Here is a 23,338-nt window from a genome sequence, read left to right on the forward strand (position 1 = left end):
GTTTGGACTCTGCGATAAGGAGTTCACACAGCTTTGGATTAAAAAGGGAAGCGGTTAGCAGATTTCTTATTCCATTGTGGTGCAATATTGGCCCTAAAGGGTCGCGGACTCTAAATATCGAAAAGACAACGTTACAAGTTTTCATTACTGTGTTCTGGACACACCCTTTACTACAAGGTCCTTTTTAATATGAGAAATCTCTTTTTACCTTCTGATAAATAAACTTATTGGAATTTATTTGTTATATAATAATTTAAATAGGTTTCTGTTTTTTTTTTTTGTACTGAAATTTTATTGAAAATTAAATTAAAAAACTTTGTTATAATTCTAAATGCTTATGATAAGAGTTAATTCATAAGATCTATACAGAGGGAATATTACAATATTTGTATCGACAAATAAAAATAAGTATTTTTAATTTTTAAAAAATTTATAATCAATGGTTTTCAGTTAAAAAAATATTTGGAAATTTGTTTTACACTTTTTGTGCAAATGAAAAGCACCTCCCCATATACAGCTTCTGCCTACTTACTGGCTTTTCTTGTCTTTGGCTTCCAATTCCTTTAGTCGATTCATACGTTGCAATAGTGTAGGATGTGAATGATTCCACGATGAGTACAACCAATCATGAACGGGGAAACCCAGATTATCCAAATTCAATTTGATCAAAGCTTTTTGCAAGAGCTTCGCATAACCTAGTTTCTGGGCAAATTCATCAGCTTGATATTCAAAACGTCGTGACAGCATGGTGAGTGCAAATCCTAAAATGGCATTATATGGTGCCATAACATAAGTCAGAACAATAAAGAGACCAACCAAAATAGGACGTACACCGGGTGCAAAGCCCAAAGCCTCATAGAAAGGTGCATATTTGAAACAATAATTGAACACGAAGAACAACAGCAACAGATTAACTTGCATTATCACAATATTCTTGGTAACATGTCCCAATTTCCAGTGACCCAACTCATGTCCTAAAACAGCAACAACTTCTTCATCAGTACAACCCTTGCCTTTGTCTTCTTCTTTAATTTCGGCTTCATCCTTCTTTCCCTTGTTCAGCAAAAGAGTATCGAAGAGGACAATGCGTTTGGAATTCCACAGACCGTAAAAGTAGGCATTGCTATGTGAGGAACGTTTCGATCCTTCCACAACGTATAATTTAGTAAGGGGGAATTTCAAAGATGCCGCCAATTTCTCAATAGCCGTTCTGAGCTCTCCTTCCTCCAATGGTGTGTATTTATCAAACAATGGTGCAATAAATATGGGATAAATGGTCAGCAATACCAATGATATAATACCAGCAAATGCCCACAAATAAATGAAGAAATATTCTCCACCCCACTGTACAATAAAGACCACAGCTGCAGACAGTAGAACGGTGAGAATGTTGCTCACTAGCAATCCCTTGATTTGATCCCATACAAAGAAGCCGGGTGTTTGCTTATTGAAGCCATGCTTTTCTTCCAGCACAAAGGTACCATAGACTTTGAAGGCCAGCTCCTTAACATATCCATATAAGCCAATGACAACAACAAAAACGCAGCTTACAAGTATTTCATTGTTAACGTCGAAATTGAATTTGGCAACAAGATCCAATGATGTTTGCCAAAATAGAGAGATAATACCGAAATACAGTTCCAAGGGGATGACAACGACGTCGAGTAGAATACTTTTGAATATTCCAAATTGCTCCTTGTCCAAACCATAAATGCGGGCCTTGTTGAATGTTTCTTCACTCATATGTTCTTTCAGCTCAGTAGGTACATTTTTGGCAGTTTTGTAGACTTTTACCTAAAAGACACAGTTATTGTATTGTGAATTGCATTACTTCATGAACTTTTTTTAAATGCCGCTTTTTATATTTTTAAAAACAAAATGAAATTCAGACAAATATAATACAAACACAAGAAGAAGTTGAGGTTGATCAAAAACATATACCTACAAAACGTTACTTAATTACAATCTTTAAAAATAAACCCGACTTATACTACCAAAAATATAGTGTTTTAAATAGTAAATTTTAACTTTTTAATTTGTCCACCAAATTCAGTTTAAAGTATAGATCTTTTTCTAACTTCTATTAGCCCGATTATGAATATCAACTCCCCAAGAGTATTCTCACTCTCTAATTGAAGTTACAACGGCAGAGATACAAAACTCACGAGGAGTTTACATTCATAATCGTCTGTATGCATTTTAGTGTTAACCGCATCGGATATCTCAAAACGAATAAAATGAAAAATAGGTAAAACCTTTTAATGAAACTTACTTGTCTTAGAGATATATAAATCTCGAAAAGATTCTCAAATATGCAAAGGAATATGATTGCATATAAAATAAGTTCTGCTTCGGAAGCCCCCATCGTTCGTGGCTGGTATTTTTAGAAGTAATCTGTAAAAATGGAATAAAATAACATTAAAAATAAATAAGAGTTAAGAAATTATGGTGGGTAAAAATTTATTGATTTATCTCTTTATTTGCAATAGCGATATGATTCTTGAAATTATTGTCCACTGAAAGACATTTTGATACAACAAGGCTAACTCAATTGCATTGGGTATACGCGCGAAATGGGTATACTTTTTGAATCTTAGGAAGGTTATTAGGCATCTGGCATTGAATATAGCTTGAGACGTAAGCATGGCCGACTTCGGTATTGTCAGTTGCTTTGTATTCGTGCATGAAACTAGGGGTTCTTTAATCGATTTCCCCACTACTGTAATTTCATAAAATTACTTTATGGGTACTTTACACGACATGTATTTTACATATGTTCTGTCACTTTGAATGTACATTTTTTATATAAAAAATGACAACCCATATGTAAGAAACATATTGTGTAAAGTACCCATTACTCTAGTATGGAATTCGACTTAAGAAGCACGAATACAAAGCAAATGACAATACGGAAGTTAGCCCATGTAAATTCCATTGTTCCACCATTAAGCAATCAAGGTAGTAACTATTTTCAAGACCCAGAGAAAGGACCTCAGATACTTCATTAGAATTAGAAGTAAAGATTTGGGCGAATCATATATTAGGTGTTTTCGTTTACTCCATAATTTGTAAAAATCCAAAATCCGTAATTTCTTGTTGACGACTGGGGTAGCAAACGCACTGTAGAATAAACGAACAACATCCAGAAGACCGTTCTTCAGAAGTTGGTGATAACACTTGAGAACGAATTAGACCCACTTCAAACATATTGATGAAGTCTCGATATAACAGAGGGCAAATGAATCTGATTAATTACGAAAACCAGTAAATATCATAGGTCACGATAAAGTTGAAATGATAAAGGGCACGACAAGCCAAGTGACTCATAACGCAGTAACTCACCACAATATCTTGACAAATAGAAAAAAAGAGACTATAAAACTACATAAATTTATAAATTCAACTCATTTTTACTTACAGCTTCTTAAAAAAATACACGTAAAAGTTAATTCTAAATTCTGCTCACAACAACGCTAATCGGGCACACTTTTCAACAGAGTCGACAAAAACATGCCGGTAACGCCGATCATTGTTCTACTTGATGTATGGCCACAAGTAAATTTTATGCAACAAGGGGGCATGGTACATTTACAAAGGTAGATGCAACGGCGAATTGCTACAACAAAGCAACTTTTTTTGTAATGTAAAATGTCAAATTTTTCGCGAAATGGTCTCTTTTTGTCGCTTGTGTTTGTCTATAAAGCGAACACATGCTATCTCTTACTTACCGAATCATATGGTTTTTTGTTTTGATTTTTCATGGCGAATTCCTAGTTTTTTGACGTTTTAGATTCTACCTTGGTAATTGTACCATGCAAGGGAGTCTTGTACCCCGTTTATATATAACCGGATTTAACAAACCGACTGGGTTTTAAATTTCAATTCCATTGCTTATATTTCAAATAAATCTTTATAAAGAAGGTTAACCCTGGAAAAAGCTCTAATATAAACAGCATATTGGGGCTCAATTTTGTTTCTATGAAAATTTGAAATGAAAACTTTTATAAAGGAAATAAATGTCAAATGAAAAATTTTATAAGTCAAATATTTTTCATTTAAAATTTTCATAGAACAAGAATTCAGTCCTTGGTCCACATTAGAGCGATAGAAAATCATTAAAAAGTTTCATGAAATTATGCGTCCCTAGATCGATTTAAAAAATATGTACAGTTAGTCAAACTCATGGCAAACTCATGGCACAATACTGATTACGGTTATGCCTCTATCTTACGACGATCCGGATTCCAACTGGGATCGGAGGTAATCAGTGATTACATATCACCACAGTTACACTTCGATGAGATTGATGTACGAATACCCCACAGGGAGGCCTGGACTCACAATTCCCCACCTCTACTCGGTATAGAGATTTATACCGACGGCTCCAAGATGGAAATGGGAACAGGTGCAGGCGTCTACAGCGATGACCTCAATTTACGGCTCTCATATAGGTTGAACGAACATTCTAGTGTATTCCAGGCCGAAATCTTTGCAGTTAAGAAAGCAGCAGAGTTGATAAGCAATAAAAAAAGGGGACATAACTGGACCGGTGACTATCTACGTGGATAGTCAGGCGGCCCTTAAATCACTCAAGTCCCACTCAATCAAGTCTGCTGCGGTCTTGGACTGCAGGAAAGCTCTGGAAGACCTAAAATCAATCGTTACCTTATGCTGGGTCCCGGGTCACTGCAATATCGAAGGCAATGAGATAGCGGATGAGCTGGCACGTAGCGGATCGGAGTCAACCGACATTGTAATCGACAACTCCATCAAGCCACCCTTGTGTCATTTCATGCGGCAGCTAGAACAAGTTTACCGGGACAAGGCTGGTCAGATTTGGAACCATGAACCTGGTTGCAAGGTATCAAAGGCAATCTGGCCCAACCTATCTCAGCAAAGAACTATATCCCTTCTCTCCATGAAGAAATCCGATCTAAAATTAATGGTTGGAACAATCACAGGACACTGCAGGATAAGATCCCTAACCTGCAGATGGGATAGAGACACTACCGACTACTGCAGACTATGCGAAGATGAGGAAGAGACGGAGACGATTGAGCACTTATTATGTCGTTGTCCAGTGCTCATGACCAGGAGACTTCGAACGGTGGGTGAACACACCACAACATCTCTGACAACGTTCTGTCAAGTCGAGCCGACGAAACTGCTTCTTTTGGCCAAAGGCCTAAAATGGCTTCAACGAGAACCAACCAATGCGCCTTAGCATGGCAAACTCTCCTCTCTCGCCCCTATGTCTAAAACATCCTTTTCAACGACTTCCCTACCAAATTACTCTTTTTATTTCATTATCTTGTATAATTCTTTCCTTGACGTCTTTCTTCTTTTCCATTCATTTCTTCTCTTTCAAACCCCCCCCCCCCCCCCCTACAGGATGAACACAATGGACCATAAGGTCTCCGAGTGAAGTGGCTGTCCAATATGACAGCTACGCGTCCTTTAACCTAACCTAACCTAACCTAGTCAACTTAATTATTGCAAAACCAAAATTATTACAAAATTTTAAATAAAACATCATTTTATTGATATATATATAAATATCATTATTAATATTTTTGTTAACAATGCAATTCTTACACATGTTTATTAATATAATAAAATAAAAAGTAGGTAAATTTCACTAAACATTTTCTTAAAATTAACAAAAATGAGTACAACTCATTATTTGCACTGTCAACTAAAAAATTGCAAAATTCGCAACTTTTCAGTTTTTCACGGTATTTTTCGAAAAGTTGGTTCTAATATTTCGTGTGCTCACATTTGGCATCAAAAACAGCTTGTAAACGTATCTGAATTTAATAAATAATTTCCAATGGTATTTTTCAGCCATTCTTCTTTATTGCATTTTATTTAGTCCCCCAGGTTAGTAGGCGACCTATTCCCGACTTTTTCCTTCAGGTGTACCTATGAATTTTCGATGGGGTTAATATCTAGACACTGGAACGGGGTGTAAATGTCTTGGGTACAGTTGTATAGCAACTAAGTCTTACATAAATTAGATTTATGCTTAGGGTCGTTGTCTTGGTAGAACTTATATTGCAATTTGTTTGAATTTTCAGGGTCAACAGGCCCAAATTTCTTGACGCTTTTGGTTAAATCTTTTCTTAAAATATCTAAATAAACCTCCTATGTCATTGTTTCTTCCATAATCAGGATTTTACCAACGTCACTGCTTGGTATACCCCATACTATAAGTGACAGTTTTCCGAACTTTACGGTATGTATTAAATTTTTGTTTTCCATGGCTTTCAAGGGTTTTTCCAATACTTTTTGAGGTCCATTGTGATAGTACAACATAATTTTAGTCTCGTCAGAAAATATAACGCCATCCCAATACTAAAGATGGCGTGAAAAGTTGTCTATAACAAGTCTGAATAGTTTCTATATATTGTGATGGGAGGGCAATGGTTTTTACCTAGTCACTCGTGATGAGTGCTTGTTATTATGTAGAACTTTTCTGACTTTTCCATGTGACACACTTACTCCAAAATCATTTTTAATTAGAAAAAGCTATTTTCTGATCCTGGTTTGGGCTATTTCGTTAATTTCTTTAATCATTCTGCAGTCAATTCGTGACCTGCCACTTAACGCCCTCAATTTGAGCCTGGCTTCTTTCTCGGTGCGGTATATGATGTTGTATACACTTCTCAGCTTGCGAGAGGTGATTTTAGGGATTTCTCTTTCGGATTTACCATTATTATAATTGGAATAGACCAAATTTACCATATTTTCCGAAACCGTTTACCTGATTTTCTCTTTTTCTGAATATACCGTCTATGTTACACACTAAAATTAATTTATGATAAAAAATTATGGATCTACATGTTCACATACCATAAAAGTCTTAAAAAATCCTTAAATGCAAAAAATCGCGGGGGGAAACCCAACGACTTTATTGCACATTAATTCATTTTGCAATTATTTAGTTGACACCACATAAACCGGGTACCTATCCTTTTTGCCCGTTGTTTTTGTTATTTTCAACCGATTTCTGCATTTATTGGCTTGATGTTGTCATTAAAAGGTAAATCAACAGATATTACAAAAAGCCCAACATTATTGAAAGAATTTCTTGTAGTAATACCTAATTAAACATCTAAATTTTTAAAAATTCATCGTTTGCAATAATATAGTTGACTAACTGTATGTTTTTGTTGTTATGTTTGTAGTTTCGTTCAATCTGGCTCTGGGTCCAGTTCCAGGAAAGTGGCTGCTTCGATGGAATGTAACCACAGATCCACTGGAGATAGATGAGTAGGTTTCGGGGCAGTTGAAAAGATGTTTTGCGTCGTGCGGGCCCATGCCACATACTGGGCAGATGTCTTGCACGGCAATAAGAATTTAGGCGACTGCAATATCCCGAGCGTAGTTGAGCCAAAACTACTCTGGTTCGTCGTGGCAACTGACGCTCCTCAGCTGCGATATATGGGGGATGTACTCCGAGGACTTTATTCACACTATATTTGCTTATGGCATTAGCAACTGCATCCGTTTGAATACTATTTAAACCTGCTACATATGCCTGTGGATCTAGGGGTTCTCTACTATATTGTTGGACATCCCTGTCTAGAGCATGAATATCCTTCCTGATATGCCTGAATGTGTCGGGCCTAACCAGCAGATGGTGATTGTGATAGCTCTCACGTTAACACGCAAGGAAGTACTGCAAAGAAAGCATCTCATTGTGTTGCTTTACTGGAAGAATTTTTGCCTCCTCATCCCAGCAAAATAAATTGGAAGTAGTGCAATGTAGACTAGTTCTTTCACGGCATGTTTTTATGCAGTTTAAACGGAGTCGTGAAAAAGGCACTCCATTCCTCACATTTTAACCGCATTTGGATGCAATCCAAACAATCACATCCATTTGTCACATTTTAACAACATCCGGAGGCAGTTCAACGGAGTCGTGAAAAAGGCACTCCAATTCCTCACAATTTAACAGCATCCGGATGCAGTGCAAACGGATTCGTGAAAAAGGCACTCCGTTCACTACATTTTATTAGCAGTTGTTAGAGATCCCTACATGTACATAAATCAGTTTGTTCATCTCTACAGGCAGCGGAATACATTTCCAAAAAGAGCTAATCGTGTTAACGTTTCCAAACATTTGTTAATACAAACTAAATAATTTTTAATTTGTGAACATTTTTCCGGTATCTCACGAGAAGAAAATTTCCCAATGGAGTGCTGTTGGAGTACATATCAAAATCTTAACTGGTGATAGGAAGACAATATCAAACCCATTTAGCAGATGAAGCAAAAGCACTTAAGTTTGGATTAAATGAAAAGCGGAGGAAACACACATGTTTGCGATTGAATTCGATAGAGAATTTTCATAATTTGTGTTAATTTAATAAAGTTATTAATATTTTTGTTTTACACAAATAATAAATGCATTTTATTTTGTTATTCAAACCACGTGCTCTGGACTGCCTCCTATTCTACTCCAAAGGGTCAGTTAAAATGCAATGCCAAAGGGTCAGTTAAAATGCGGTGCCAAAGGTTCAGTTAAAATGCGGTGCCAAAGGTTCAGTTAAAATGCAATGCCAAAGGGTCAGTTAAAATGCGGTGCAATGGAGTGCCTCTTTCCGGGGTCACTCCCTTGTAAAAATCATGAGTGAAAATGCATAATTTGATGCACTTCCAAATCACTTGTACATATCATTTAACTGCCTCTTTGGAGGCAAACTTTTCGCTGGGATATAGATGGTCCACTGAAGACTTGAGGAGGCACCCTGTTGCTGTTCTCAGGGCGGCATTCTGACAGGTTTGCACATTTTTCCAATTCCTATCACATAATCCCGGCGACCAAACTGGCGCCGCATAGCTTACCACAGACCGACCTATCGCGTTATATGTGGTCAACAAGGTTTCTTTATCTGCACCCCAAGTGCTGTCGGCTAGGGACTTGAGGACCTTGTTCCTACTTTACAGTTTGTCGCAGATAGCTGTGGTGTGCGCGCACGGAGTGAAAGTAGTGTCGAATGTGACCACTAAAATTTTGGGGCAGTTAGTGGTCGGAGTTCTGCTACCGTCGACCACGACATTAAATTCTCTTCCAAACTGCGCTGTCCATGTGGTGAACATAGTGGCTGTTGATTTTGTGGCGGAAATCTGCATATTCCTCGAATGGAAAAAGGTGGTAAGATCGGTTAAGTACACAGTTTATACAGTTGGCCATTCAGCCCAAACTAGTTAGCCCTGACTATTTAGTTTGCTGTCAAATACATAAAATACAAAGGAAATCAAATCACAATAATGAACAATCTATTATGTTTGTTGTCAAATGTTGTTAACAGAAGTCTGAATGGCCAACTGTATAAACTGTGGTTAAGTAGCTGTTCAGTCTTTCACAGATGTCATCAGGATAGGTACCCGACGCCAGGATCGTGCAATCATCCGCATACGTTACGATCTCGATGCCGTCTGGAGGGAGCGGAATACAGGAGAGGTAGAGGGTAAACAGTTCCGGAGATATCACCCCCTTGGGGAACTCTCTGTTTCACTCTACGGGGTTTGGACTTCTTGTTCCTGAATTCCACGTACGACTGGCGCACACACATATAATTGACTATCCAACGTTTCAAGCTTCGCCGGAGGGTTGTCTGCTCAATGTGCTCAAACAGCGTGGAGTGTCTGACTGTATCAAAGGCTTTTATATAAGTCGAGCGCCACCATTACTGTTCTATCGCACGGCCGTCTTTGGTTGAGTCCTTGACAAATATATGTGGTAATAGCGTGCAGCGCAGTTGTCTTGCTGTGCTGCTTACGGAATCAATGCTGATGATCAGCAACTTGACAGCTATTCCTGATATTGGGGAGGCAAAGGCCTCAAAGCTCTTTGCTACGGGCGACAACAGCGAAATCGGCCTGTACGATTCACTTTTGCTGGCATCCTTGCCTGGTTTCCATAGCTGTACCACCCTCCCCATTTCCAAGACTTCGGGAACAATGAGGGTGGATAACGACAAGTTGAGAAGTTTTGTGAGATACTGCACTCCCGGCTCATCCAGCTGCTTCAGCATTACCATTAAGATTCCAACAGGGCCCAACGCTTTGGATGATTTAGCGTTCCTAATGGCATTCGCAACATCATCCATTGAAAACTGTGGTGGTTCACACTCGGCAGGAAGAGATCTGGTGCGACGTAATACTCTCCTCTTCGCCCTGTCACTCTCGGGGTGATCGATTGAAATAACTTGCGCACCTCTTCGGATCTTGCATCCTTCCAGGGTTCGGGATTACAGCCTGCGCTGTACCCCTCTGGTCGTTTTGTATTGGACAGCGGGTCAAATACAACACATATATCCGCTGATGTTGGTGGTTCTGGGTCAATCCGTTACGAAAGAACTCGCTGTCCTGGGATTGTGTGTTGTCAATAAAACCAAAGTTTAGGTGTTTTTCGTTCGCAACCATTTTCTTTCGACATAGTGTCAGGGCCAGCCTGTTTCTGTATGTCATACTTTTCTCCATACATATTTAAAAATTTATAAATGTATTTGTAAAAAAGGTTTGTATTTTTGCTATTGTCTTGCCAATACTGGCATTTGTAAACGCAGGGTAAAGAAGAATGTGTGCGAAAGAAACACATCCAAACTCTTGTGTGTTTTTCAAATTTGTTTTTTGTTTTGAAGCAAAAGCAAAGGTAAAATTATTTCGAAAACTAAAGTTCGGGCGTGTTTCATTCCCACACATTCTTCTTTCGACATACATGTACAGAAACTGGCTGCTGTGACTTTTACCTATTTCGATGTGTGGCCATACAGCATAAAGACAAATTTCATTCATTCACAATGACAGAAATATAATTTTCAACAATGTGGCAATACCGTTTTCACACCAGCTGTTCATTATCTTCATTTCAGCGTCTTCCTCTGCATTTTCATTTCGTTTATGGCGAATTTTATTTATTTTGTCCATTTTTTAAATAAAAAGTGTGTTATTTTCATTAATGAAACAAAGTGACAAGTACTTTCTGCGTATGTTGATATAAAATTGCAAGAAAAATGCGACAGTCAGCATCGAAAAAGAGCAACAGCGCAAAATCTCCTGAACCAGACGACAGCAACAGTCGACAAAATTTAAGTGGTTCCAGTACAAGCTCAAATAAAGGCAGGAAAAGGTTTGTGTAAAAAACTATGTTGTCCTTTGTAATATTTCGTCATAGTCCTTGCAAATACTACTGCTACAAAGGAATGTGTTTGAATCCCTTCAACACTAAAGCAATTGTGAATGATTAAAATTTTGCCTCTTTGTTTTTGATTTGCTTAAAATTTTTGTTTTTAATATAATCCATACAGGAAACGTTGCGAAATATTAACAATCAGTGATTTTGAATCCGAATTTGAGGATTGCGATTTGGAAGATGCAGTTGCACTGGAAACAAGGCTGCGCAAAGTGGCGCGTAAAAATTCACTGTCTCATGAAGAAATGATGAAATTGTTGCACGTAAGTTTCTATCTATCCAAAGAATTTCTTGCCATTTACTTTATATTACCTTTATTTTAGAAATTTGTGAAAAATGAACACATTCTAGCCCTTATAACGTTAAAAGCTGAAGATGAGCTGGCTCGAGAAAAGCTTGAGGCTGAACAGAGAGCTATTATAATAACCGATACCCCATCCATTCCAAAGTTAACTCGTTCTAAAGCCAAGGAACTTAAGAAACAGCCTACCATTTCATTACCAAAGATATTGAGTGCTGAACAAACGGAAATAGCATCATTGATCAATGAAGAATTGAACTCTGATGAAGAGGATGAGGAATACACTTTTAAAGAAGAGGATTTTGTGGTAAGTTCGAATTCAAATAATCACATTATTCGTTAACTGCAGTCGTGTTCTTTTTCAGTCCGATGATGACCCCAACACAACAGCATCTGATTTGGATTCCAATCCAAGGACACCACAAACACCTGCCGTACAAGCTGAAGCTGATGATTCGCCTGTAAAACTATCTGAGGATGGTTGTTTTAAAGTACCACTTAACAAAAAGGGTCCCCAGGAAGAACTTAGAATTGCCACACGCACGCGTTCAAAGTTGTGTTTGCAACAAACAACTATAGAGGATATTGAATCGGAATTTATACCACCAGACGTTGACTATACCGAACCAACTGAACCGGACTCTCAGGCTATCGATGAGGATTGGAATCAATTTTTAAATGATTTTTTAAAACCGCTAAGTATGTCTTGCTTGTTTTCTAATAGGATGAAATACTGATTTTTCTTGAACACATTTGCTTAGATTCCAGTCTGGTAGGAGATGATGACGATCCCATCAATGATCCTGAATATGTTGCTGCTGAAAAAGAATTAGGTATGTACCGAGATTATTGCTAACTTTATAGTAGTTGATTGATTTTCCTCCACTCATAATTCCGAATATACAAATTATTATAAATAAGAGACGTATGTATGTACTTTTTAGTTTAGAAGTTTATTATTATAACTTCATTTCTATCCTAAAAACTTAAATGTAACTTAACCTACAGTGCTGACCAATCATTCATTACCCATTTATATTATGGGTCTTCATGTTTATTTGAACATAGAAATCAAAGAGCTAAAGCACTCTGTGCAGGGAAATATGACACCCTATCGTCAATTGCATCATTACATAAGGCTAATGTTGCGCGAACTCAAAAGATGTGGAAAATTGGACAATACCAGTTAAGACAATTTAAATATTACGTCAAGGAAATAACATATATTGACGCATAAGTATCAAATGGAATTGAGAAATTCTCAATTGAAGGAAGACATGATGAAATTGAAAGATGGCGTAAAAAGGTCATGGTTTCAATCATGGTATAAAGTAGATCAAGATCGAATAAATCCACAGAACTCAGTTTTTTCCTGAATCTAGTCCATATTTACATTAGGCGATTTTCCTTGAAAGAGGGTGTTGAGAGGCAAAGGGTTACCATATGCCTCACTCCTTCCTCCATCAAAATGACAATTGCCGCAAGGAAAATTGCCTAATGTAAATATGGACTTAGGCCATGTTCATATTATAGCCTTTTGCAGGGTTAACCTTTTTGATGAGGATTTATTTGACATATACGCAAAGGAATTGACATTTGAAACCCAGTGGGTTTGTTAAATCCGGTTATATATAAACGTACTATTATATAAAAAACAAACATTTTGACGGCTTGAAGAATTTTAAGTCAAAATAGAGTTGTTGTTGTGCTCTTTACGTGACCTGGTAAATAGATCTTGGAAGAGGAATTTTATTAAAATCAGTTTGATATAAATGCAACCTTAGGACGGATAGGTACTATTCCTTGAATGCAACATATCAAAATACTTGTTGTTAGGGACAACATCGTTAGAAAATAGAGGCGGGGGAGGCAAGACATTCACGTATTTTCATATGTTTAAGGGAAAGTATTGTTTTCTGCCTAATTACCAGGTCACGTAAGATGTCAAAATGTTTGTTTACGTTTTCATACAATTTATTCGCAATAACAAAACCAAATTGACAGATTAAAACCACGACGCTGGCGTTTTACGCCACCTTATAATTTCATAATGGTTTCTACTTTATTTTAGTCCCGGTCCACACTAGACTTATTTCATTGAAAAAACTTCATGAAATTATGCGTTTCTAGATCGAGCTCCACAGTAGAGTAAAATCATGTAATTGCTGTAGTGAGGAATTCGATCTAAGAACGACTAATTTCATGAAATTTTTTAATGAAATTCACTCTAGTGTGAACTTATGGATTCGCTGCCTACGCGTTTTTTATTTGAGTGTCGTTCGCGAACTTTTGGTCAAAGTGATGTGTTGAGTATTGGCAACCCTACCATAACAAATGTTTGTGTTTTTTTTGTATTGAAGTAAACATTCACGATAGAGATCTGTGGCAACATAAAAGTCCGTGTTTGCGTTTAATTAACAATTAATTAAAAATACACAAATTTTCATATTTTATGAAAATTTAGTGAAAGTCAACGTATATCTTGAAAATATTTTTTTGAATTACATCAAAAATGAGTGACAGTGGTTCGTTTTCTTTGAAATTCGAGTGTGATGACAGCAATTTGTAAGTATCCCAGAAACTCAAGTACCACAGCTTAGCCTGAATTACAAATTTCGTTTTTTCCAAAATTTTAGCAGTAACAACAGCATAAATAATTACCAACTAGAGGAGGAACAATGTGATAACAGTCAAACATATTCATCAACTCCAATAAAAACCACAGATGGGAAACAAATCTCCGTATATTTGAGTATGGGAAACAAGCTTTTGTTTTCTTCTGGCAAATATTTTTATATTGAACAAACGGTAAGATATAAATTAATATAACTGTAATAAAGTCCACAACGATTGATGTTGTGATTTTTCTCTATAACAGGTAGAACATACGGATTATCAGAAGGAATTTAAGGGAATTGTTGCTATTTGTCATACATGCGGTACTAAAATTAAAGGTTCCCTAAAAGTCAGTTCCAACTTTCTTTGCCATTTGAAAAGCAAACATCCAGATGTTTATCAGGACTTCAATAGACAAAAAAGTAAAAGTGACTACACTGTCACTAGCACAAAGCATTGCAAACGGAATAGTAACAATCGTATTAGTCCATATCCAGCTAGTAATACCGTAGTAAACAAAACAATGGAGAAACAGGAACAGTTTCATTATAAACTTATTCAATTTCTAATAGCCACAAATCAAACATTCGATGTAGTGCAAAATCCCTCATTTTTGGAACTTTTTAGATTCACTGATATACCGATAGAAATAGGTCCGGTGAATTATTATAAAAAACTGGTCAGTGATGCATGCGAATACAAGAGAATGGAATTGTCTCAAATATTCAATGCTCTACCATACATTTGCACCACTTTTGATTCGTGGACATATAATAAGAGCACATATATTGCCATATCAGCTCATTGGATTGATGAACAACTTCAAAGGCAATCTGCTTTGCTATGCTGCAAAAAGATGAAAAACCCAGGAGATTTTGATCAATTGTACAACACAGTTTTAACGCAATACCGTATTACACCATCATCTATTATAGTTTCCACAACAATGAATTTACAAACCTACCCAGAAGATTTTTGTGAATTGGATTTTGACAAAGAAGTTTTACAAGAGACATTACATCAACTAGGCGATCCAGAAAACTCACTTATGGTTTTAGATTGCTCTGATATGTTACAACAATATAAGTTTTTAGAGTTGGACATAGTGGGCCTTAACATGATATGGTGCAGAAATTTTTTGAGAGAAAGGGAAGATTGTGATTGGGCTCTTCACAAAGTTGCAATGGAAAAGTAAGTAGTACCCTTCGGAACCCTATCCTGAATTTAACAGTACATATTTCCTTATTACAGATGTTGTTGTATATGGCGTGAAAGTCAAACTAAAGAGAGAACAGAAGCCATTACATCATTAATTGGCGAATCTTTGATGAAACCACACCCCTACTCCATGATGTCTTTGTACACGGCCATTAGGCAATTAATGAGCTACAAAGAAAAACTTGAAGACATTTGTGGTTGCCTAAACACACCATCCTTATCCAGCCAAGAAGTAGAGTATTTGCAGGAATTCACTTGCCTTTTTGAACCATTGGCCCTTGCGTTTGATTTCTTAGATGTACCACAAAATCACTATTATGGCTGTTTATTGCCCACATTAGTAACACTAAAATGGAAGTTAACACGGCTTCATAACTCTAAGAAACTTAAATATTTATCAGTTGGTCTGAAACGTATCAAAACTGAATTACAAATAAATTTTAATTCTTACTACAATCTGGATGAAAGCGAAGCGGATGTCATTTTAGCAGCACTTACATATCCTCCTGTTAAAACACGTTTTCTCTCTGGGCTAAAGGATAATGCAAATTGTTTAAAAATCCAACCAAGAAACATGTTGCTGAAACATGCTAAGGAGTATCATCAAATTGATGACAATTTGCCAAATCAGTTCTCCGACACTGAAAATAAAGCAGCAATAAATCATGAGGTTAATGGTTTCTTTGATTTTGGTGACACAATAGACTCGGGTAAGATCGATGTTTCATTTCAAACCATCATAAAATTGTTTAATGTTGTTTACTTCCTTATAGCTGATGAAGAATCAAGCACTCCACAATCATTGAAATTGGAAATAGATGCGTATTTATCTGATCCTGATATTAGCTTGTTATCATTGCGAAAATATCCCACGGTTCTGCGTATGTTCTGTCGCTATAACACCTGCATACCCTCACCGTCATCAGTCGTGCGTATATTTCCCATACGCGAAATTTTACGAAAAAGTTTGAATACCCCTTGTGACGAAGAGGAGTTTGAAAATTTATATTTCTATAGTCACTACTATGGCAACAATGAAAATGTATAATTTTATTTTATGAAATTAATAAATAAATTTTATTTTTAATTCTTAAATCAATCGAAATTTTTCAAAAACAAGCGTTTTTGTCATGATTTGGGAACCTTTTCTCTTTGCAGAGACAGCTTTTTAACAAATTTTATTTCAATTGATTTTATTTATAGTTGACGCTGAAGAATTACGTGACGTGAACATTTCGAAAAAAGAAATAGCAGAGTTAATGACTGAACTTTTGAGTAATCTTAATGAAGGCATATCATTTGAAAGCATTGAACTAGAGACTCCACGCAAATTCCTATTAAACTATCAAGATGACCAACTAAATACTCCCAATAGATCGCCAGAAAAAAATGACGAAAATGTTGATTCTGTTAGTCGGCAATTACAATTTGAAGAACAACCATCTAACCATGTGCAGCAGCAGACTCAGACACATGAATCCGTACAGGAATCATGTTCCATTACATCATCCAACAATATTACACAACAAAATATATCCTTTCATCCTGATGTTATGTCAACTCCCTCTACTACTCATAATGTACAGAATAATGAGGTACAAGCTCCCGAGAATGATGAAGCTGTAACAATGATTCCAGTGGCTACACCAAAAAAGAATGCCGACAATTCTCTCACGAGCACAGTCTGTATTCCAAGCAACAACGTTAATACTCAAGTTGATATAATTGCAGTGCCAATACCAGGTCAACCGAACTGCTTTCAGTTGGCAAAAGTCGTGAACTCTCCAGAAGAATTGAAGAATGGACAAAAAGTTCTAACAGGCTTGAAATATCTGGAGGAACAATATAAGGGAAAAGCAGTAAATATAAAATACAATGTGCCATACGAAACAAACTATTGTGGAGAGTACATCTCCATAAAACGACATGCCCTTGCCGAGTACATAGACAAATTTGAAAGTCTAAAACATGCCCAAGTTAATCAAATTTCTAGTACAACAACAGAACCGGAAGCATCAGACAAAGAGTTTACCAAATATCAATACGATTTGATGCAACAGCAGATGCGTATACATGTCCAAATGTTAACCCAAACCTATATACAAACCTATTGTCATCCCGAGCTATGGAAACTGGCATCAAAGCCAAAAGAGATGCTTTTGGAGCTACAGAAAAAGTCCAAAGAAAATGCAAATTTTAAAATTTGGAATTTAGAGAAGGCTATAAATCTCATTAATAAATGGGCCCATGAATTGGATGAGGACAATGAAGAAAATAGAGCCTTGATGCAATTTCTGCATCGGGAAGTTGAATTGACGTAAGTACTTTCCAGCTAAACATCCATTGTAACAATTTAACTTAACTTATACCCTTTTTAGTAATCACAATACACGACAAATTCCACGTTTTCATCCACGACTTTTGGAATGTTTCTTGGAATCGGATGTTTTTATGTACCCTGAATATCTGCCACGTATGCCGTTTACACCAAAAGTAATAAGCCTAGAAACATTCTCACCGGTTGAGACCTATCTGATAGCCATGGGTTTGGAGAAACACGTCAATCTCATACTACAGAAAAATGAAAAAATTGGCCGGAATTCTACACCCGAAAGAATGGCATGCAAGCGTCTGACTAAAGATATATTACAAGGAAAGAATCATAGGCGTGTTTGGCCTTATATAATGCAAATGAAGGAAGCTGAATATTACAATCCCATAAAGGTAATAATGAATGCATTTTTAAGACAACGTTTGGCTTTTCATAATAAATAATTTTTCTTTTTAGTATTACTTTGAACACAAAAGGGCTCCACCCGTGGAACATACACCTATTGTTGGTTTTGCAAACAATACAGTGCCCTTGCCCAAAGATCGTTTTTCCGAATTGCCACTAGTATTCCAGCAATATTTACAAAAGGTAAGCAGTTCTAATGTTGTGTGTGTATTTTATATTATGTATTACAAAAATTGTTTTAACACTCAGTTGTCCGGGTATTGCATGAAATAATATTAAGTTATATATTATCCTATTACTTAAATCTATTAGTGACCAACACGATCTCTTGGAATGAGACGTAACTCTGAACCATGCTTTAAGAAAACGTTTCCAGCAGTTTGTTGGGGGCTAATGCCAATACCGTCATCAGTAATGATTGCACTGGTAGCAGCAGGAACTTTGAATTCCTCAGCAGCAAACTTGAGTACAGCCGTAAAGGGTGTAGCTTCGGGTACACTTAGAACTTTAAATGGTAACTTGGGATCCGAAGTTAAAGTAATTTTGAAAGTAACCTTGGACATGTTGGGTGTTTTTGGTTGGTTGGCAGCTGCAGATATTAACTATTCAATGACAGTACCTAAAAAAAGTTAGTGACGTGGTCAGTTTACAAGTTCTTAGTAAAGTAAATTGCAAAATTTGCTTACTTCTAGTAGAGTCTTCAATAGAATTTGATTTTACTTGGCCTTCCAGTCAAGATGTATATCTCAACAAGACAATTTTTGTAAATGCAGTTAACTTTTCTTAATAGAAACAACGAAATTTGCTGCTTTCTCCTCCAGTTGTAAAAACACAATGTCCGAGTAGATGCAATTGTGAATGCATCATATGGTGTAGATGGCCGGCTATCATTTTATTGTGCTTTGCGTTTGTCATTCTATTTGACAGTTGATTATAACAATTCACAATAATCGACCTTTTATGTTTTGTTTTATTTTTGTTAATGTAGAAAAACGCTCCTCCTCCGCCACCAAAACCACCAAGAAGGAAAAGTATTGTGAAAAATCCAAAGGTAAAAGCTTCAGATAAATTCAGAGACTCATTTCTGGAATTTGTACGTGAAGCTGTGGGCGAAGATCTTCCCATCGAGCAAAGCATTGTTGAGGAGCCATCATCGCAGCCCAGTGACTCCCAAACATTATCGGGCAACAATACGAGCAATACACCTTTAACGACGAAAAGGAACTCGACTGAAACAGATGCACCAAAACCAAAGAGGAAAAGACTTCCTCGTTCTTTGACGATTAATGTGAATTACGTTTTTGGCAGTCCACCGGCAACGAATTTGCCCGCAATACTTCCCAACAATACTTCTAATATTGGTAATCTCAATAATACTTCGTTGATATCGAACTCTAGCTTTGACTCCACATATGGTAATAAAAATTTAAATAGAAGTTCAAATTCCGCCGTGGACACTCCAGTAATAACATATAACTTTGATTTGGCAACAAAAACTCTGCAACCGCAATATAATCAACTTACAACGACATTTTCGCAGCAGTCCTATTCGCTTGGAAGATCAACTTTGAATACTACTGTAGCTGATACCATAACAATTTGTTCAGATGATTCCGTACAAGATTTAGACGATGTAGTTAACACCACAACTGTCAGTGAGGTAAATGAAGGACAGAACACTGTCTCTACTACAGCTGCCCAAGAAACTTCTACAACAACTGTCACAAGCTCTGTGGAGCCAGTACGATATGCTGCAACGGCAGATATAGAAAAATCTCCTGTTGTTTCTTCAAACACAGAGAATTGTACTTCAACAATTACAACATCAGTAGCGCAAAAGAAATCTGCTTCAAGTGCAACGCAAGCAGTACGGAAAACCAATTCTCCTCATAAAGGTCCTGAGAGACTAGTACGGGCTAGTACTGTAGAGGAAAGTCCTTTAACTGTTGTAGAACCCAGTAAAAGTGCAACTCCAACATCGGATAATTCTCATACTTCTTCGAAGAGAACTGGGAATGCGGAGGGACGAATTTCCACCGTAAAAGAAGTTCCAGAACAATCTACAAAACTACCCACACCATCAAAGGCCCCTCAGACAAGTACTAACAAAATTTCTTCATCTGTTCCACAATCAGTGACAAGCGTATCCTCAGTACTGAACCCAGTGACTAATAAAACAGTCACCCCAGACACAACACATGAACCATCCCAGCAAAAATCCCAAAGAACAGCCTCGAATAATTGCCAACAAAAACCAACAGAAATTGTTGATGGCAATAAAGAGAATTGCAGAAATACGTCCAAAATAAAGCAGCAGCTTGTTAAGCAACGACGGAGAACTGTAATATTGTCACACATTACAAAGTTGAATAAAAATATAACTCGAAAATCAGTTGCCTATCGAGAGAAAAGATCCATAAAGCAGCGCTGTGAGGATTTAATAACCGCCTATGGCTTACATTTAGAGACGCTTCAGGTTCGCTATAAACACTCTCCAAAAGTACAACACGTCTATAGAAGATTTAAGGCTTTGGAATTGTACACAAATCTGTTGAAGGGTTTGAAAATGATCTGTAATAAAAGTGCCAGTAACAACAATAGTGGAGGAAACTCCAACTCTAGCCCTAGTGGCTTAAAACGTTCCCGCAATTCACATGCTGAAGATGAAAGTAGCCCCTCTTCTCAAAGAATGGCTAGAAAGATTAATCGGCAAGAGGAAAATTTCAGACACATGCTATTGCCTGATACGCCTGAGGAGACTAATCGTAAGGATGCCAGTAAGTCAGCCACTCTTTATTGTCCTCAGCTCATTGTGACTAAATTCTTGTCTCTCTTTGCAGTTTATGCTTTTAATTTTTATGAAAAGGTGGAGGAGGCTTTTAGGGCTTCCAATAGACCAGACGATTGCAAAAAATTTAACACGATACTAAAGACTTTTGACCCCAAAAAGGACAAAGTATCAGACTTGTATTATGTAAGTATTTTTTCTTTAGCATTCAAAGAAATTCTTTTAACTGTTGTGTAAATTTGTTACAATGTATAGAAATTGGAAAAGTTGTTCTTGCCGGACCATCCCGAATTGGCACAAGTATTCTTAACATTTCTGTTGCCATCAGAGGCTGCAGAAATTGGCAAATTTTTTGAACACTTTATGATTACAAATATGACAACATTTATCAACAAACTGAATATCTACTTCAATAAGCAACCAGCACAGATTCGAAAAATATACAATTGTCTCAATGAATTGGCCGATGATCCCGACGTGACTATGAAGAAGATTGAGTCGAAAATTATACCTCTACTTAAGGGTAATCAATTTTTGATAGATTGGTTTATGCAACAATTTCCCAAAAGTACACCGCCGGAGAGGTAAGGAGAGTATATATTTTGGTCTTAACTCAAGTTTAAGGTCAGGTATCAGATTTTTCAAAAAATTCAGAAAATAAAAACAGGCATCCACCTTCCATATTTCGAAGAGTTCAATTAAAATAATTTATTTTTAGGTTGTTTTCCACCCCCGAACATATATTAAACGTTAAGGAGCAACAAACTAATCGTTCAGGCGAGCATGTGGAAACAATAACAGATTTGGATAACACGACAAATGATGTCCAAAGTCAGACACCCACATGTCAGTTGAGGGTAAGTTTTGTAAAAAAATAATCAACGTTGATTCGTATTGTTCACCCATTACTATTTTCAGTACATCAATGGACGTATTTTCTATGGATCCAAAATGTTATTGCCTGCCAAATTGTCTTTTATGGCTGCCTCCTATAAAGACAACATTCGAACAAATGCCCAACCTACGACACAAATCACAGGATGCGTCCATGCTATTAAGGACCATGGAGAAAAACGTTTGCAATCTAGTTCTGAATTGGCAAATGCTGCCACAAATACTGAGTCTACCGATGAACAGGATAAGTCTGAAGAAGAAGATGTATCAAAGGTCCTTGTGATAGATACTACTGCCGAGGAAGATGATAGCTGTTCATCATTTGAACCCTGTGATGAGAATACTCTTAAAGCACATGCTTTGCGACTGAATCCCTCTTATTATGGTTCCACTTGCTATTCGGCAAGTGCAACTAGTACACCAAATTTAAATAGTAATTTCCAAAGCCATCATCCTAATGCCAAAAAGACTTCATTAAATTTCAGTGAAGATGCTACCAGCGGAAGTAATACCACAGCGGCTGGAAAAACGTCACCTCGCAAAAACCAGACTCATAACTCAATAAACTCCCCATCTACCACAACAACCACATCGTGTCAGTCACATGCGAACGCCCGCGAAAAGCGAAAATCACCGAGTAAGAAAACAAAATCACCATTGATCCACAACACAGGTGGCAGATCAGTTCGTTCTTTCAGCAACCAGCCCATGGTTGTTATACATGAAAACAATTCAGCCATACAATGTGCAAAACGTTTAAAAACTTTGGTTGAAGTGTCGTCGGATGAACAAAATACTGGCGAAGACACAGTTGTGGATACCAAAGAACACATACAAATTGTTGCCAGGACCAAAACAAGTATGAAGACATCGACTTGTGTGGCAAGCAGCAGTGCTGCTGTAACATCAACCACACACAACAATGCCAGCGTTAAACAGGAACAATCAGATGATTTAGAATTCCTGCCAGAGCATGCCTCAGTAACACGAAGTCCTTTCCCATCACTGAAAATGGATACCGACTCCAATGAGGAAGATGCAGCTCCTATAAGGAATACACCATACAAAGTTGGTAGTGATGAAGATTGTAAAATAGATATTGTAGCAAATTTGGTTACCGAACCTAGCAGCAGCAGGAACAAATCAAATGAAACTCCACGACCGTCGGTGCCTTTGCCATTAAATGCAGCATGGACTAGAGATGAGGATAAAGTTATTCTGATTGAAATGAAATTGGGTTCAACAAATCGTGAAGAGCTATACCAACGTATAGCAACAAAGCTGCCAAGAAGAACCTTATTCGAAATAAAGGCCAGGCATCAGTTTCTGGTGGATTTTCTCGCAAAACTACAAGGCAAATAAGTTTTATGTTATTCATTATTATTATTATTAACATTAATAGTATTTTAGCTGTATATAGATTTTGTTAAGAATTCTTTTTTATTTTAATAAACAAGAAAACAAGTATTCGTTCAGAAGAAAAAATATTTTCCAAAAACCTTCAGAAGGCAAAATGGGAGACAGACTCTCAATGAGAAATTTCAATTACATACCCCTCAGAAAAAGAAAAAAAAATATGGA

The 23,338-nt window shown here is 36.9% G+C and overlaps 4 protein-coding genes across 6 annotated transcripts; 2 read left to right on the top strand and 2 right to left on the bottom strand.

The window, feature by feature from the left end:
• Positions 1 to 268: 268 nt before the first annotated feature.
• Positions 269 to 3,553, bottom strand: LOC141404699 (CAAX prenyl protease 1 homolog). 2 transcript variants are annotated; one of them, XM_073988306.1, is made up of 3 exons: positions 3,419 to 3,553; positions 2,273 to 2,394; positions 269 to 1,794 (listed from the first exon to the last, which is right to left on the bottom strand). In XM_073988306.1, the coding sequence occupies exons 2-3, from the start codon at positions 2,363 to 2,365 to the stop codon at positions 529 to 531; spliced, it is 1,359 nt and encodes a 452-aa protein (XP_073844407.1). In that variant the 5' UTR covers positions 2,366 to 2,394; positions 3,419 to 3,553; the 3' UTR covers positions 269 to 528. The 2 variants fall into 2 exon arrangements, with proteins under 2 accessions (XP_073844407.1, XP_073844408.1); XM_073988307.1 differs by having other exon boundaries at positions 3,343 to 3,426.
• A 7,286-nt stretch (positions 3,554 to 10,839) lies between these two features.
• On the top strand, positions 10,840 to 23,196 carry mute (gon-4 like protein muscle wasted). Its single transcript, XM_073957386.1, has 13 exons — positions 10,840 to 11,140; positions 11,319 to 11,466; positions 11,527 to 11,811; positions 11,870 to 12,203; positions 12,266 to 12,337; positions 16,542 to 17,655; positions 17,717 to 18,062; positions 18,127 to 18,258; positions 19,064 to 20,852; positions 20,916 to 21,049; positions 21,119 to 21,447; positions 21,582 to 21,720; positions 21,782 to 23,196. The coding sequence occupies exons 1-13, from the start codon at positions 11,025 to 11,027 to the stop codon at positions 23,117 to 23,119; spliced, it is 6,276 nt and encodes a 2,091-aa protein (XP_073813487.1). The 5' UTR covers positions 10,840 to 11,024; the 3' UTR covers positions 23,120 to 23,196.
• Positions 13,849 to 16,443, top strand: LOC141387526 (uncharacterized). Of its 2 annotated transcripts, none has more exons than XM_073957387.1 (5): positions 13,849 to 14,069; positions 14,141 to 14,312; positions 14,383 to 15,311; positions 15,372 to 16,048; positions 16,112 to 16,443. In XM_073957387.1, the coding sequence occupies exons 1-5, from the start codon at positions 14,017 to 14,019 to the stop codon at positions 16,384 to 16,386; spliced, it is 2,106 nt and encodes a 701-aa protein (XP_073813488.1). In that variant the 5' UTR covers positions 13,849 to 14,016; the 3' UTR covers positions 16,387 to 16,443. The 2 variants fall into 2 exon arrangements, with proteins under 2 accessions (XP_073813488.1, XP_073813489.1); XM_073957388.1 differs by having other exon boundaries at positions 13,883 to 14,069; positions 14,144 to 14,312.
• Positions 18,264 to 18,899, bottom strand: Ufm1 (Ubiquitin-fold modifier 1). The gene is made up of 2 exons (XM_073957390.1): positions 18,762 to 18,899; positions 18,264 to 18,694 (listed from the first exon to the last, which is right to left on the bottom strand). Exon 2 carries the CDS (start codon positions 18,636 to 18,638, stop codon positions 18,384 to 18,386), a length of 255 nt encoding a protein of 84 aa, XP_073813491.1. The 5' UTR covers positions 18,639 to 18,694; positions 18,762 to 18,899; the 3' UTR covers positions 18,264 to 18,383.
• Positions 23,197 to 23,338: the final 142 nt, after the last annotated feature.

Source organism: Musca autumnalis, unplaced genomic scaffold (assembly GCF_047663935.1).
Source record: "Musca autumnalis isolate F117 unplaced genomic scaffold, ASM4766393v1 scaffold_5, whole genome shotgun sequence".
Taxonomy (NCBI): Eukaryota; Metazoa; Arthropoda; class Insecta; order Diptera; family Muscidae; genus Musca; species Musca autumnalis.